The 17,565-nt window shown below is 38.3% G+C and overlaps 1 protein-coding gene across 1 annotated transcript in view; it reads left to right on the top strand.

Moving 5' to 3' along the window:
* Positions 1 to 17,565, top strand: part of LOC139720928 (uncharacterized) — a 77,533-nt gene that overhangs the window by 16,422 nt on the left and 43,546 nt on the right. The window contains exons 4-9 of the mRNA XM_071632258.1: positions 10,762 to 10,899; positions 11,172 to 11,282; positions 12,589 to 12,873; positions 14,204 to 14,242; positions 14,763 to 14,929; positions 17,387 to 17,557. Of these exons, the coding sequence (XP_071488359.1) occupies positions 10,762 to 10,899; positions 11,172 to 11,282; positions 12,589 to 12,873; positions 14,204 to 14,242; positions 14,763 to 14,929; positions 17,387 to 17,557 (911 nt within the window). The remainder of the gene's footprint in view (positions 1 to 10,761; positions 10,900 to 11,171; positions 11,283 to 12,588; positions 12,874 to 14,203; positions 14,243 to 14,762; positions 14,930 to 17,386; positions 17,558 to 17,565) is intronic.

Below are 17,565 nucleotides of genomic sequence, written 5' to 3'. Positions count from 1 at the left end.
AGTGATATCGATCAGCACAATAACAAAACCTCTCTGGCTGTGTTACAGTGACTCCACTTTCGCCGATCACTTGGCCATGCACTTTTACTGGTAGACAGAGCTTAATTCCTTCCGCCCAAGCGACTCTCAAATAATACGTCAAGCTTTTATAAAAGTGCTACTCACACACACACACACAAAAACAACAACCAACAAACCAGGCTGTAACAGTATACTCGTAATCCTGAGTAATAAATGTGCGAAAGCGGTAGAGAGAGAAAAAGAATGAAAGAGCGAAAGGCAATGGTTTATGATGGTGGTACGCACATCCAGGTCAAATCGTCGGTTGAGAATGATAAGGGCGTTAAGTTGTCACTAAACCCATAGTGTTCAAGACCACTTAACGCCCTTCTCATTCTCAACAGACGAAATGTACACACGTAGAACCATTTTATTATGTCCTATCTTTTCTTTTAAAGGTCCTATTTACCTTTGGCAGCAGTGATTAAAAAATGTTCAAGATATCACTTTTGATGTATATGTGTAGGTCATTTGTGTTACAAAACATCCCGCTTCCATATAAAATTTTTGCATTAGAAAGCCTTAAATATAAGGAGCTATCACTGTTTTTCTCTTTAAACCTTAACTGTAGACGGTTTAGTCTGGAATCATTTTTATCATAATCACATTTTGTATACATAACAATACTTAACATAGATTGTACAGGTTCAAATTTTTACATTGGTTGTTTCTATCCTTAACACATCTAAGAAATATCTTAAGGCACTAATGCTGGGTTTTTGTTTCATCTGCAAATGGTAAATTATGCCTTTAACTTTTCATACGTATTAAATTTTGTTTACGTGTTTCTTATGTTGTTCAATGAAATTGATTTTCTGTTAACTGGATCATACTTCGCTCGTTTTTGCTTTTGGTTGTGCACATTACACTGCAAAAAGTCCGGTGTTAAATAGTGAACACCGAGCTGGTGTTAAATTTTCGGTGCTCATTAATGGTGTTAAATTAACACCTCCGGGTGTCATTTCCAAATATAAAACTGTTTTTGAAGAGTTTCTTAGTAACTGCACTTCTTGTTGATTTGTAATTTAAACAAGACGATCAAGAATTTTACATTAGAATACTAGATTTTTGAAAAAATGTGAAAATAAATTCACACCACAGTAACATCAGCTGGTGTGGTCTCTTATTGAAGCTGGACGGGTGTTAAACCATTTATATTAACACCAACAAATATCAAATCAACACCATGTGGTGAAATGTTTGAATTAACACCAGTACAGTGTCAAAATATCACCATGTACAGTGTCAAATTAACACCATGAAGTGTCAGGTGAACACTTTTCAACACCATCACAGTGCATTTTCTACACCTGTGGGTGTGGTCCTCTATTAACACTTGATCGGTGTTAAATTTAACACCCATGGTGTTAAATCTAACACGGACGGTTTTACAGTGTAACGTTTATTAATGCAGGGCTCCCTTGTAAAGCAGGCCGCTGTGGCTTTGAATTGGACTAGGGAGTACCCTATGCTTAAAAAAAGATGAATAAATAAAGAAATAGATATTCATTTAGATGTGAGTTATATACAACTGCATTGTGTGTATGCATCTTTAAATGAATTTATGTGATCATCTTTCTCAAAGTAATATCAAACACATACATCATAGGGGTCTGCCTACACATATTCTATACGAACAGAGTTACGGGATAAAGTACATCTGCTTCATGTGTCTTACGCATGATACGCATGTACGGTACTTGTTTATATCGTGGACACCCGTTCGAGCAGCTTTTCCTTTGAGTGTCGGTGGAGGGTTGCCCTTAAGTAGATCGTTCTTTTTCACCTTGAGCGGGTCAGAAGTAGGGAACTTAATCAGCCTTATCTAGTCATGAGCACAAAGTCATTGACATGTCGGGGATATGAAGTGATTTACCTTCCGAGGTTAAAATTTCGTCAGATGACCCCTTGGTATTTCCGCCAGGATATAAAACACATAATGGGGATTGCCACAGTCAACGTGAAATAAAATAGCAGGATCTTGAGCTGAGTCCCCCCGACACTCGGGCAGAGTTCAAACCATTTTAAAAACCTATTCCAGGGCAAAGATGACTTTGATTGATGGTCTAATATTAAATGAAAAGAAAAACGCAAGCTGCATGTGAAAAGAAATTGAGGAACTGCAAATCATTCAATCCTCGTTATTTTCATTTTCGTTCATTTCGACTAAAGTTAATGAAAGATGATTAAAATGTCATTGCGCGTCAAATTATTTTGCGATTATAATGATTTAGCAGTAACGACTTTTGCAAGAGAGGTCGCAGTTATCGAATCATTAGCGCTTGGTCATTTTATTCTCGTACCTAAGAGAGTAGAAGAGGTGTGGGGTCAATGCCATCAGCACTTAAAGGAACCAACACTTTCAGATGAAGTTTCTCTTATCTAAATACAAGTGTATTTAATTTATTCAGCACTGTTCATTGCAAATTTGAGCTAAATCGGAGAAGGAATAAGGAAGCTACAGCCATTTGAATAAATGAACTGTAGAGGGCGACAAAATTAACTTCGGATGGAAATTGTGGACAACTTTCCATTGTGTGTGTTATGTATTTGTAATTACAGAAAATATATTTGAAGAAACTCTTTAGTGGTCCACATACAAACATTGCTCTTTATTGGACCTCTCAGAGTCTCTTTTGCCCATCAAAACATAACTTAGTATTTTCTGGTATGTATCCATGTCTCTATTTGTCGACTACTAGTATCGTTTATTTTTCACGCTTTCTAATGTAAATGTGCTTATGATATAATTCCTGATTTTCTCTTTGTTATGTTTTGTTAGAGAAAAATGAGAATGAATGAATTGAATTGAATTGAACTGAATTGAATTGAATTATCAGTGTTTCGTGAAAAAAAAAATTATGAGATGAAAAATTTCGTCAGCATCCTTGTTATGCTCTATCGTGATGAAACTGTTCATCTTGAGCTCGGCTCAACTCTGCCACAGAATGATGTTTTCCCGTCATGTAGATGCCATGTTAACTCTCTGAATCTGTGAAGAAAGTCAGCTCTGAAGTGCCGTGTCTACATGATTACGCTAAAGATACGTTACCTCTTCGAGGTGACCGCATATTATAGGGACAGACTCTTCACCTGTCCAAAGTAAACTTGTTGTAAGACTCTGTACATTTTATTTCTATGCGATAGGAGGAAGGTTCGGTTAGATGATTTCTGCATATTCATGAACCACAAAAGGGCTTTTTACACTTGTAAATTTTTGCTTAGCCCCGGACCAACGGTGGGGCTAAGGGGGGCCTTAGCCCCACCGTTGGTACGGGACTATCCTTAGCCCACTTTCTGTTTACACTCGTTTTTGCCAAAGTGGGCTAGCCCCACCGATAGTACACACAGAGAAATTACGGTTCTAATTTGCACCCTAGAGGGTGCATATCGTTGTAACACCAGCGGCTCCATTTAGGGTTCTATTTTTGGGGGTGCTTATTTAGCACCCTATATCTAACACCATATATGGTGCATATTTGCACCCCTCCATTGGGTTCCCTTTCTGCACCCCACAGGGTGAACAAAAATTCAGGTGCAAATTTGCACCCTTTCTGGTTCATATCGTTGTAACACCAGCGGCTCCATTTAAGGTTCTATTTTTTGGGGGGGGGGGGTTCTTATTTAGCACCCAATATTCAACACCCTATAAGGTGCAAATATGGACCTCTATACAGGGTTCCCCTTCTGCACCTCATACCTGCACCCATTATGGTTCACACTGTTATTGTAGTAATTTTGCACCCTATGGGGTGATAAAGTCACCGCAATATAGGATGCAATACAATTTGCACACGTCTCTATATAGGGTTACCTTTCTGCACCCCATATGGTGAAAATTATAACCTTTTTTTTTAAACCAAAATAATAATCATATACTGGATGCCTTCACTGACTTCACAAACAATTACCTAAGGTAACACTCCAGACATGAAGCAAAATAGCATGCATAGATTTACACACAGTTTCTCAGTCAATTAAATCCACAATCTTTCGAAAACTGAAGTCAGAGACTTCAATTCAACAACAAATAGAACATAAACATGATGAATACAGTGCATACTTACATATAAATTATTAACATTTTAATATATGTCTCAGGGAAGAGGGACAAGTGAACAGCGATTTTCTTTTTCATGGTTTACTTTAAAGTGAACATCAAATATACATTGTATTTCTACAAATTCTCATACGAGATGCATATTTTGTCATAAAAAGGGCAATGTAAATCACAAATGTATGAAATTTGGTCAGTACATTGAATAAGAAGAAAAATATTCGTTCTTTCCATCAAATGATTACTTTTTCTTCTTTTAAAGGAAGTTACCACATTGACAAAGAGCACTAATTCTTTTTATTTAAAAAATCCCTGAAGCTAGTGCAGAGTAATAGTAAACTATGTGACAAATATCTTTCACATTGTCCTTCTACTTCTAGAATGGATCATAGATATGTACCTTGAATTTACCGGTACATCTTACGGTAATCAAAAGCACCTTTATGACGCTCTTAGACATTAACAGCGATATGTCAACTCTGATTTCTCGTACACAAGTTATTGCCAAAACAATGAAGGGTATGGCAAAGTTCTGTCATATATATTTGAAACTCACTACTTGTACTGACATATTCCATCCAATTCCAAGCTTGAGAGCTTGCGAATGTGCCCCATTATACAATTAGTATACTTCACATTTTGTTTTTCATATACAATTACACCAATGATAAGAAAGGTGAAAAAAGAAATGAAGAATGCACATCTAAATTTGGTTACTTTTTTATGCACACAGCTAAAGATATGTCCCAGTTATAAATCTCGGGCAGAATAGCACATCTGAAAACACTTTTCATTGCATCAAATTAACATTAAACAATTCCACAGAAAATGTTACCTCAGAAAGGGAAAATAAGGTTAACCAATCAGTGGTATGACAAACTGGACATAAAGAGGAAGGAATATGTCTTGTGAGACAAGTTTAAAAACATTTTTTTTTTGGATACATTGGTTTTTTTTTTCAAGCGATGGAAACAAGAAGCACATTGTACTCAGTAGACCATAAATATAATTACACAATGTATGCAGTTTAGCCCCAACATTCAAAATATTGTAAAGAGCAGTCGATTTTTCACATTTATAAAGCAGGTATTGGTATTGGCACAATCACAAGCATAATGATCAGGAGCAAAATATATTATTATTACTATTATCATCATTATTATTACTATTATAATTATCATTATCATTATTATCATTATTATCATTACCATCAATATTTTACAGAGATTTATGATCATGCATGAGAAATACCTCAAGTGTTGATGTTACAGTCTCACAACTCTTCCACTCATTTTAACACTTAATTTTCACCAAACCTTACACAAATATATCAGCACTTTATACAACCTACTTAAATAAAGCTTAAAATTATGATCAGAGTTAGAGGGCAAGTCCACCTTCATATAGACCTACATGTGGATTGAGTGAATGCGCAGCAATAAGCCAGTCCGGAGATAGCTCATGAGCACATAGGTACAAATGACCTTTCACTTTTCTCAGTTGGTTAGGCACTTCACTCAATTCAAAGTGACATAATGCAGCAGCTTGCCCACCATAGCCATTTATGGAACTCATATTCAAACAAAGAATGAACCTAACCAGTGTAGATGAAGTGACCAGTATGGTTCGTCAATCAACACTTAGGGAATCATCTATTTTATTAAGTGCTGTTTTGAATATGTTAACAAACTTCTTTTGTGTGTTAACATTGCCAAATACCAGGCTTTCTGTCAAGTGGATGTACTGGCAGGCACCATTTATAAGGATTCCATGAATAATCCTAGCATTACAGATGCTTATCTCAGTGAAATTAAAAAACCAACCTGTCTCTCAGTACAAATAACTTTTTTTCTGCACATGCTCAAACTGGTACCCCGAACTGGCTTACACTATTAGAACACATCAGAAAAAAAATTGAAAAGCGGACATTCAGTTCAAAAGTTAACAATCTTTGAATCATTTGTGCAGTCGCAGCAGAGTGAGAAGAGTTTATGATGTCACATGCGTAGAACAATTCAAGGAAAACCTAAAGAGAATTTCACTTTTTTTTTCTTTTAGGAAAAACACGCACATTTCCTCGACAAGTCACTGACGTATGTAAGGGCAATGATGATAGTTTCTGCCTTCTTAAAGAGTGAAGTCCAGTGTTCTTTTATATGCAAAAAAAGTAGATATGATATGTTGAGTTTTCTCAGGTTTTGGAACAAACTCTATTTTTCAATCCTTATATACATAAAAGGTTTGTGAGAAAATCATGTTTTTGTCAAGTATCACAAAGCTACTCTACTTATGACATTGCATTGTCAGAGATTGCCCAAAATTGACATACATTGTGTGACTGTCTACTACAAAAAACAGCAGGCGACTTTTTTTTTTGTTCCCTACTTAAACAATCTATTCAAAGTGTGCATGTGTTGTTGAAGCACTGAGGCTATCGATGGTGAAGAAATAACTAAAATATGAACAATACAAACTAACCCCATCTAGTATGAAATATAATGGAAAGCATACTTTGAGTATTTCATATCCATTAGCAGATTCAAATTTTCATCCATAATCCACCTTCCCCCCCCCCAAAAAAAAGAGATAAATGTGAATAGAAGTCAAGTTCTCTTTAGGTTGTGTTTAAATTTGTAATTTGCAAGTTCGTTCTCTTGTATTTTTCTATTATATATTTCTTTAGAGTATTCTTGTAAATATTATGGGCCAGTGCATTCTAAGAAAGGGAATAACCTGACAACAGTTTAGAAGACAGAATAAATAGTTATCGTTATCTATGAAATTAGACATTTTCACATATATTTTGAAAAAAAAAATGCTAATCTTCATTTCATGGAGTGGCTTTATGCTCACCCTCGGCTAAAAACAGGGAGGTGATTACTTTCTGGATTAAAATGGAAAGATGTTTCTAGAGCCGTGGTGTTTAGCAATTCTAATGGGGGGGGGGGGGATTCAATGTGACCCGTCTCAAATTTTATATGGTGTAAACATACATGACATATAGGAGTCTTATTATTATGCCTCCGCCCTGAATGGTGCCGGAGGCATATGTTTTCAGGTTGCCTGTCTGTCTCCCGGTCTGTACGGATGTATCTACGGAAAAATTGATGGGCTTTCATCAAACCTGGTTCAGGGATACTACATGATGCTGATGATCTTATTGGCTTTTGGACTATATCTGCTAAAAGTCAAAGAAAATTTGAAAATAACTTTTTTGTTACTTCTCTAGTCAGAGAAATCGGTGTACTTGTGTGTACTGGTTGGTTGGCGCATTCAGTTGGGTACAGCAAGGTTTCATCCTCTGCTTTCACAGGAAAGCCGACTCCCAACTTCTTGTTCTCGTAGTCAAGGTATATCTGCTCCTCTGCTTCAGCAACCTGCAGCTTGGTCTTCATAGCTAATCTCATCTTACGCTGCATAAGTCGAAACTCCTCTAGCTCTAGTTTTTGATGCGTTTCTATAGCAGCTGCTTCAGCTGCCAAATAATATGCCCTTCTGGCCATCACTCTCAGAAGAACTGGCATGGCTTCCACACTGACTCAACGAGGAACCAGGATTGACATCCTGAACATCTTCCATCTCCAGCTCTGGCATCCTATATGGCTCACCAGTCTCTCAACGTTGACCTGTATCACTCATCCTGAAGACCATTATTGAACTTGATGCATAGTGAACTCGATGATAAATAATCAATCAAACCCAGGTCCCTTTGACCCAGTATGAGACCAAGCTAACACCATGCATCAGCATGGATCAGCAAGGTTCAACCTGTAATTGAATAAAACAAAGTTCAACATACAATCAATATTGGAATACCTACCTGCTAAAGTATGGGATCAAGTAGGGCCTAGTTGTACTTCTGAAGTGATTTACCGTTTACATACCTTGTTTGTTTGACTTATTTTATGTCATGTCTAGCACATGCAACTTCTCCAGTGGATATTATCTAAATTCACATATCGTGTATCATTGCTTATGATCTGTGACTATGGCATTGCTAATTTATAACACACATTCTATTTTCAATGATAGACAACAAGGAGTCAAGGCCAACCTAAATTTTCTGACTTCAATCTTCATACATGTCTTAAATTCTCCTAAATGAAAAAGGAACACTATTTTTCTTCATTAGGCACATCATACATGCCTACACCGTTCTTTCTGTCAACTTCACAGAAACCAATATCCAACTGAGCCTCAACTCGGCTCAAATGTAATAATTCCCATTAACGAAAATGATGCGACTATATCCGGTCACCTATTTACGTACGTACCTTGGTAACTGCGTCCAGCAGCCCCATACGCATAGCGTAATTACGCTATGCGTATGGGGCTGTTGGTCGTAGTAAGTACCTTGGTTGAGGCTTTTCGTATTACTGTGCACTTTCATTGACTTATTCGCTATGCTTTACTGCATGTATGATCGCACTTCTGACATGTTAGTACACATGTACCTCGATACAACTCTTTCGCATCAGTTTTCACCACTCAGCATTCTATGAGCATAATTCACACATATCATCATCGATTACTGTGAAATATTTTCAACGGAATTACAGTACAATTATCTACTCACATTGATTGGCTCATCAAAAAGATTAATTCATCATCCCAACCTCACGGTCGTCTGTCCATTCCAAACGAGGAACGTCAGTAGTATGCACGTACGTATACCGCGCGACCTACGGCGTGGCGTGCGCATGCGATTTTAGCTTTGCCATTGACCAATTAGTGAAGAATGCACATCTAAATTTGGTTACTTTTTTATGCACACAGCTAAAGATATGTCCCAGTTATAAATCTCGGGCAGAATAGCACATCTGAAAACACTTTTCAATGATAGACAACAAGGAGTCAAGGCCAACCTAAATTTTCTGACTTCAATCTTCATACATGTCTTAAATTCTCCTAAATGAAAAAGGAACACTATTTTTCTTCATTAGGCACATCATACATGCCTACACCGTTCTTTCTGTCAACTTCACAGAAACCAATATCCAACTGAGCCTCAACTCGGCTCAAATGTAATAATTCCCATTAACGAAAATGATGCGACTATATCCGGTCACCTATTTACGTACGTACCTTGGTAACTGCGTCCAGCAGCCCCATACGCATAGCGTAATTACGCTATGCGTATGGGGCTGTTGGTCGTAGTAAGTACCTTGGTTGAGGCTTTTCGTATTACTGTGCACTTTCATTGACTTATTCGCTATGCTTTACTGCATGTATGATCGCACTTCTGACATGTTAGTACACATGTACCTCGATACAACTCTTTCGCATCAGTTTTCACCACTCAGCATTCTATGAGCATAATTCACACATATCATCATCGATTACTGTGAAATATTTTCAACGGAATTACAGTACAATTATCTACTCACATTGATTGGCTCATCAAAAAGATTAATTCATCATCCCAACCTCACGGTCGTCTGTCCATTCCAAACGAGGTACGTCAGTAGTATGCACGTACGTATACCGCGCGACCTACGGCGTGGCGTGCGCATGCGATTTTAGCTTTGCCATTGACCAATTAGTGCTCAACGGTCCACGCGTGCACGCATAATACGTGTACTTGTGCTCGTTTGCTTTCTCTCTATGAGAACGTCATTGAAATGATATTCTTGATCCCTGTGCGAGAAGAAAAAACAAATGTTTAATTCAAGTAGTAATTTTTTTAGTACAGTATTACTGATGACACTGTTACTCTTTAACAACGTGTAGTTATATTTTCAAATAAAAATATACGATAATATCCAAAAAATAGTGTGGCATTTTAAGCAAACACCATTCAACACCCACATGTCAGCTTTCGGGAAAGACTATGGAATGGTTCCAAATTCGAACCCTTAAGACTTGGCTCCCTTTAGGGTTCGGATTTGCACCCCTACATCCATCCCGAACCCTATAAGGTGCCACTTAGTTAGACTTGCTCGTAGGGTGAAAATAAGAACCCTAATAGAACCCTAATTTCTCTGTGTGTACGGTACTATCTGGCCCTGCAAAATAGCAGTTGCGGTGCCAAGCAAGTGAGTGTAAACAGAACGAAAAAATAATCCTGGGCTAAGCGACGGAGACGAAGTCCGACCCTCACTGACCAATCAGAAACGAGGTAATCAAGTGCTGCCGGTGCGTGCGTGTACGTGTACAGTACACAGCGTAATTATGAATATTCATGTGGTTTGGAAAGTCCGGGGCTGAGAAATACGAGTGTAAAAAAGTCAGATTTCTCCTTAGCCCCGGACAAGAGATAGTACGGGACTAATTGGCGAGTGTAAAAAGCTGAAAAAATTGGTACGGGACTAACGATAGTCCTGGGTCAGAGAAAGTCCGGGGTTAAGAAACACAAGTGTAAAAAGCCCTAAAGTTCATCAGTCTGGGGCTACCCCTCCCTCACCCGACCATATAGTTTTGTCATTCCTTTAGAAGTAAGGAGATATTGGACAGATTGTTCTGTACCAAAGATTTCATCTAAAGTGTGAGTTTGACATACAAAATCACATAAAGGTATTGTTGTATTTCTCAGATGACAATGATACTCATTTTCTTTAACTAAGTATTTCAGCTATGTCCGTTTGTGCTTCCCCTGTTGGAATCTCAATTCAAATATGTGTGTTTACATACTCTCGATGTGATAGCACACGCTGGTTGTAGGTCGAACGACACGGGAGAGGACTACCGGGGATTTGCCGAATACACGGAGTCGGGTTACCGCTGTCTTTACTGGAACGAAACTTACAACGAAGACGTGAATGACATCACATTTCCTGATTCAGGTATCGTCTGTTTTGATCTTTGATAATGTTATTTTATTGATTTTTTTCTTTTGTGAGCAAGGAGGATGAAATGCTGTGTGAATAAATTTCTGCTAAGAATGCTTGACTATAGTTGATTGGCGTAAAAAATGGTTGCGTCTTACGACAGTTTAATATAAGCGTGCTATTTTGCGTTGTAAAAATCACGTTCATACGGTATAGGATCAGTGAGCAATAACTAAGAGATATGACATTATGCATCACTGTCACTGTTATTGTTGGCATTTTGCCAGATTTGGAGCAGAACTTTTGCCGCAACCCCGACGGACGAGACAGACCGTGGTGCTACTACAGACCGCCATGGAGCAGCGAAATATTGTGGGATTACTGCCAGATCGATGTCTGTAAGTAGATAATAATCACCGATTTGTCTTCACGCATGCGCACTTAGCAGCTGGCGTCAGCGCCTCAATAACTCGTGTGGATATTTGTTACTTGATTTACAATCCACATAAATCTACAGCTTGACCTGGATGCCGGGATTAGGTGGATTGCAACATTCTACCATTCCATCATTCATAGGATGGGGTACACTTTGCAATTTAGCTGCGAAGAGTACAGTGCGATCATAAATTGATAGATTGGGCTGAAATATTATGCGGTTTATTTCCTGCTAGTCTCCATCACGATGCATGGAAACTGATCCGGGCATGACTGAGACTGATTTTTTCATCATTCAAATAAGGCATTATCACTGATCTCTACACTGTAGTGTAGGGATTCTGTGAGCACATTTCCTTGCAATATCTACTCGTGCCTTGCCTCTTTACCCAAATATTCATACACTCAGTAATAAAGTACTTATGTGTAGAGAAGAGAAAAATGATTACAGTTGGGTATTGGTAGGATGGCGATTAATATCATCGTCACCATTGTCAGTATCATTATCGATAGCATTATTACTGCCGATCCGAGAGAGAGATGCAAAAATCTGAAGATATGTTTGTTTGTTTACTACTCTTTATTTATTTCCATCATCACAAAGAAAAGAAAAGAAAAAGTTGACATAATCCAAAGTGATACAATTTTTTTTTCATTTCTCTTACACTCGTCTGATAAAGGATTTCTTCAATACAATATAAAGTATATTATACACGAATGATGTCGTAAAAAAGAAACAATACACTTTGTCATGGCAACAAAAATAGTAAATAATCACAATGATGGAAAACAGTGTTCCACTAAAAAAGCCACGCTTGTAAAACGTGGAACACTGGAACAAAACAACAACAGCACCAATTTGTTATACCAATAAGACATATTCATTTTAAATTCTTCTATATACTATTGTACATTTTACTCATTGATATAATGATGTCATTACGATTGTTCAGACGATAAGCTAACTTCGAGGATAATCTCGTAGTGAAGTATGGGGTGCCAAATGTCGCATGATCTTTTTCGTCACGAAATCGGTCATTTCGTCACAAAATTTCCATTTCATTGACGATCAGCATTGACGTTATCGCTTGTCAACAAAAAACAATTTTTTCCTGACGAAAAGACTAATTTCGTGACGAAAGAGACTATGCGACACTTGGCGCACCATAACTACGAGCTTATTCTCTAAGTTAGGGATCATCGTCTGAACGTAACTAGAGTCTCACTACTAGTATCCAATGTTTGGTGTGTTTATCGCATTATCTTCAGGTGAAACTGACTCGCTCCAGGCTTTCCACCACCTGCCCAGCACGAGATTCTTTCACTACGAGAACCGTGCCATCGGCAACGCCAACATCACCGCAGAGAAGTGCGCCATTGCGTGCCTGCGGGAGAGGTCGTTTGTGTGCCGTTCCTTCAAGTACCGCGACGTGTACACGTACAACGATAGGGTGTGCCTCCTATCTGCAGAAAGCATCTACACTCTAAACGGAGCGCGGCGTCTCCCGCAGCTGTACTCCGCCGACACAGACACGTTCACCAGAATAGACAAAAGTACTCCTTTTCTTTACTTGTTTGATATCATTGACTGTTTGTTTGGTTGCTTGTGTTACTGTCCCTCAATAATAATAATAATTAAAAAAACTATTCACTAACTTCATGCTTCATTCGATCTTCCACTCGTGTTTACAAATCATCTTATCATAAATATCACCTGAACAATGATTTCTATATTGATAAATATGTTATATTATGATATGTAATATATATTACATATATATTCGACAAGACCTCGTATCTACAAAATGGCAAATGTTCAGGAGAGAAAAAAAAGACATGGCAGCCAAAGCACTATAGATTATCAAATGGGAGAGCACTTTCCTTTGACATGCCATGGTGGCTTCATTTTCTGGAGTAACACAGCTGGGTTTTGGAGAGGACATTTCTTAACTGATTATCTGACCATTAATCCAAAAAGCCATTTTCAGCCAAATTTCAAATACGAGGTCTTGTCGCCTCATCCAGCGACGATATTATATAAATGTTCATGGTAATACAAATATTGTGTGTGTGTTTGTGTGTGTGTTTACAATTAAAGAAATATGATATAATTTGTGTTCATGTTATATAGAATGTAACACCTCAAGAAAAACATGACAATCAATCGAGCTTATTAAACTGAATTGAATTAAAATAAAAGAGTCTCTCGGATAGGACATAAAATGGAGGTCCCGTGTATGAGAGAGTCACAACTCATGCACGAAAAGATCCCGCTCCATTCATCCATCGCAAAGAGCGGGGTGTTTAACTCGGTGAAGTGGTCCCACCTCACATCCAACTGGACCCCATGGAAGACCAGCTTAACGTAGCTAAATATGGGCTATCCAGCCATCTTCTTAGATGGAAACGAACAAAAAAAATTTATACGATCACATTGTAGAGAATGAAATACCAACACCAAAAATGAAACTATGAAGGGTATAAGAAGCAGCGCAAAATGAAGATCCAAAGAATTTCAATGTTTCCTTTGCCTCCTAAAACACAAATCGAGTGCTCAAATTGTAGACCCTACTCGCATTCCCAAAATGAGATAGCCTACATGGAACTGACGCATGATCCGACAATGCTGAACAACTAACATCACGGAACACTCATGTTTAGCAAATAACAAGAAGATAATTCTAGGGTTTCACACGTATGACGACTTCGCTATAATGATCATTCTCATTGAGGACTTGCCCTATTCACATATTAGTCACCACAGCCCTTTAGAACAAGGCCGAGTTTACAGAAGCATGTGAAACCAATATAACTATGAATGTAATATAATTGCTATGAATGAGTTAAAGTATTTTTTTCTTTCCCATTTTGATTTTTCTAACAGTCTGCGATGCCTTCCAACCGGACATGAAACAAATGCCCGGTAAGACATTTTTACATACCATATTTGTTTCCTTTCCCATTTGAAATATCGTTAAAAAAAGCATTTTCCTGCTCTTCTCTCAGTGTGATATATCTCTTTCCTATTTTCCCTTCTCCTGATCTCTTGCGTTATCGTTCTCCTCCATATTTTGTGTCCATTCGTGATGACCTATCATCACAGTATTAAGTTATGATGAGATCGGCGTTGTTTTCGTCCGAGCAGATGCAGTAGTAATGGGAATTAAGGTTGAATCATAGTAAACGTCGAACACAGATTCACATGAATTAGTCGTTACAGTAATGAGAATGAGTCCAAGAATATTTCCCCTGTTTTCCGCGCGGCGAGCCCTCCCATCCGGCTGTTTCTATGGGAGGTGGACGTTTTGGTTTCAAGAAAAAAATTCTTATAAGAATGTACAGAGATCGAATGGTGCTTTTAAAAGGTCCATTGCCGAGTAACTTGCGTTGATAGAGAGAAAACTGAAAAAGCTTTATGACTACCATTTCTTTTTCCACCATAGCTCATGCCCAATGTCCGTTGCCGATCACTACTGTGGTGTCTACGGGAAGACTCAACGCGACATATTCTGCGTCCAGTCACATCGAAGGCCACCCACCCGATCAAGCCGATGTGGAGGGAGGCATAAACTGGATACCCTCCGCCAGCACCACAGATGAGTGGTGGCAGGTATTAAAGCATCGAAAAGAAGATTGTAAATTTGTCTCGGTGTAGTGGGTTATGGGAAAAAAAGTTTGTGCCGAGAAGGGGGGGGGGGGGGGGTGGTGGCGCGCGAGGTAAGAAAAAAATCTGCAATTAAGTATACAGTCCGACCTCTCTTATCCGGCATCCCCTTTATCCGGATCTCTCTATTATCTGGACGCAATCTCGCTGTGATTTTTTTCTCAATCTAATAATTACGGAGAAAAGGGAGAATTCCAAACTCAGACAAAATTATTGCACAAACTCATATGGGGGGGGGGGGGGGAGGAGCAGGTGAAAAATACCAAATATCTCATGATACATGGGTCGGATATCGTTTCCTATCAGCCAATTTGTAGTTCCACTTTGCGCTTGAGAAAAAAAAAATGTCAGTATGTTGTAACGGGCATGACTGATTTGAATTCAATGAGATAAGCATTCTGTGATGTAACTGAATATTCATGTCATCAATATAAATTGTGCTTGCCAGCACATTAACGTAACAGCAACAGTGTTCATTAAAGTCCAAAATATGAATAGAAAAAAAAACACGCTTTCAATGGAAAAATATGAAATAGATGCGCTTCCCAAAGCGTTAAAATTGTCGGGCTATTCTGGACACCTAGTCTACGCAGGTTTATTCTCTGTTTAAACATGAATGCCTTGAATAGCTATGTCCTACAAACTTATGCATTATATCGCTGAATAAACGAGTAAAGTACATACCCAACAAAGACAAGAGATTGATCGTTCAGTAGGGAAATGTGCATATGGGCTAGTGTATAATACGAACTGGTTTAATATTAGCACTTCTCTTGAAAAGTGATGTCCGGGGAGGTAATGAAGACACTTTCAGTGACGTACAGTCGAAAGTGATTTTAATACACGAATGACTTTCACAAAATGAACTCACTGTATGAGAATCGCTGTTTTTGAGCACGTACGTACCCTCTGCGACATGGACGGAAATTGGACATGTCAGCTTCCTTGGAGTTCTCTCATCTCGGGTAATATTTCGATAGCATCAGCCGACACGAACCAGGCGCTCGTTATTTTGTTTGTTTTAATCAGCTGAAGGAATCTAGAATATAAGATACACGAATTCGGGCTATGGTTTGCGTTGCGTTTCGACGACGAAACCACTTATAGCAATATCTTGCTGTCCGAATCATCATAATGGTTGCAATGAAAACATTTTGTGGGTAAACAGTGGAAGATCAGGTGATTGACGTTTTGATCATATTTCGTGTCATGAAAGCGTCGCATCAGTCACGTATGGATAAAGCCGCGAATGGCTGCTCCCTGTATGACCACAAAAGTGATCTAGCACAAAGAAAATAAGCTCATTTGTTCTTCAACTTCACGTATTTCTCAGTCGTGCAACATCTCAATTGAGCAAGACGAAATTGACGATATAATATACGTATTATTCCAACAGGTTGTCACGCTTTCTTCCTCTTCCCCCTCAACTGTGGGGCAGGGTTTCTTTTGGATATTGGTTGGAGTATGATAAAAAGCCTTAAATTGACTGAATTCATAATTGATCCTTAGATTAGGTCCCTACATTTCAGAATATATTAATACTTATGTATTAATACTTATGTGAATGTTTATGTTTCTTATATAGAGCAGATGTAGTGAATTTAACAAGTTCTATCTCATTTTATTTTCTAGTCTAAGATATGCGGCTAAATTCAAAGTTAACAATTTGATGAGGACGACATTATAATTTCTTCTAAGCAAAATTGCTCCCGGTATTGGGGAGTGAAACTAGTCTTAATCAAAGCTAAAAGATAACTTACAGAATAACTCAAAATTCATCTCCCACCATTTGGAAGTTGCTTAATATATTTGTATATTAGAAAAGTCTACTACTAAACCTGTCTGGCTGAAGCAATTTTCGGGGATGATGAGTTGTTTTGTAGTATCTCGTTATCAAAAGTGTGGAATAATAAAAGTCGATATACCCGACTTTTATTCCTAAAGGGCCGTCGTTGTTCAGTAATGGATACATAGGTAAAACATTAGGTTACGATAATACATCGTGTCATACCAATTATCCCAAGAAGCTACATGCGATTCACTCTCTCAATAGCGCAAAAGATGGAGACTATATGTGTACTTCCATAGCCCGGTTTGTCGATTGTCGATAATCATTAATAAAACATACCTGGTGACCACGATCGGATATGTTCTCAGACTGCAACACTTTTTTATCAAACTGAAATTTCTCGTTTTCGTCGTTAAGCAATGGCTAACCAATGTGCCCAACTGAAATGTTATCAAAGCGTTATTTCGTAAATTTTTATGCATGAGTTTATGTGCAAAAATGATGATAAGGATAAAAATTTACAGTTTCTGTAGTTATGCAAATGGTAACTATGTTTTATATGCTAGAGTACCTTTAAGTACATTTAACTTGTTCCCTTTCTACCGCACTCGCAGGTGTGCTACAGCGAACGTGTCATCGTCACGGGTCTCGTGACCCGGGGGAGCGGACACACCTTGCAACTCGCCGGATGTTGGGTGGACTCCTTCCGGGTTGACTACAGTCTCGACGGCGAGAGGTGGTGGAATCTCCTGGACTACACATCTCCCGATAAAAAGCGTAAGCTGGTAAGTGC

Source organism: Diadema antillarum, unplaced genomic scaffold, assembly GCF_040938485.1.
Source record: "Diadema antillarum isolate AM-2024a unplaced genomic scaffold, OU_Dant_1.0 scf00000135, whole genome shotgun sequence".
Lineage (NCBI taxonomy): Eukaryota > Metazoa > Echinodermata > Echinoidea > Diadematoida > Diadematidae > Diadema > Diadema antillarum.
Note: the sequence above shows the minus strand (reverse complement) of the source record. Positions and strands in the feature narration are given on the sequence as shown.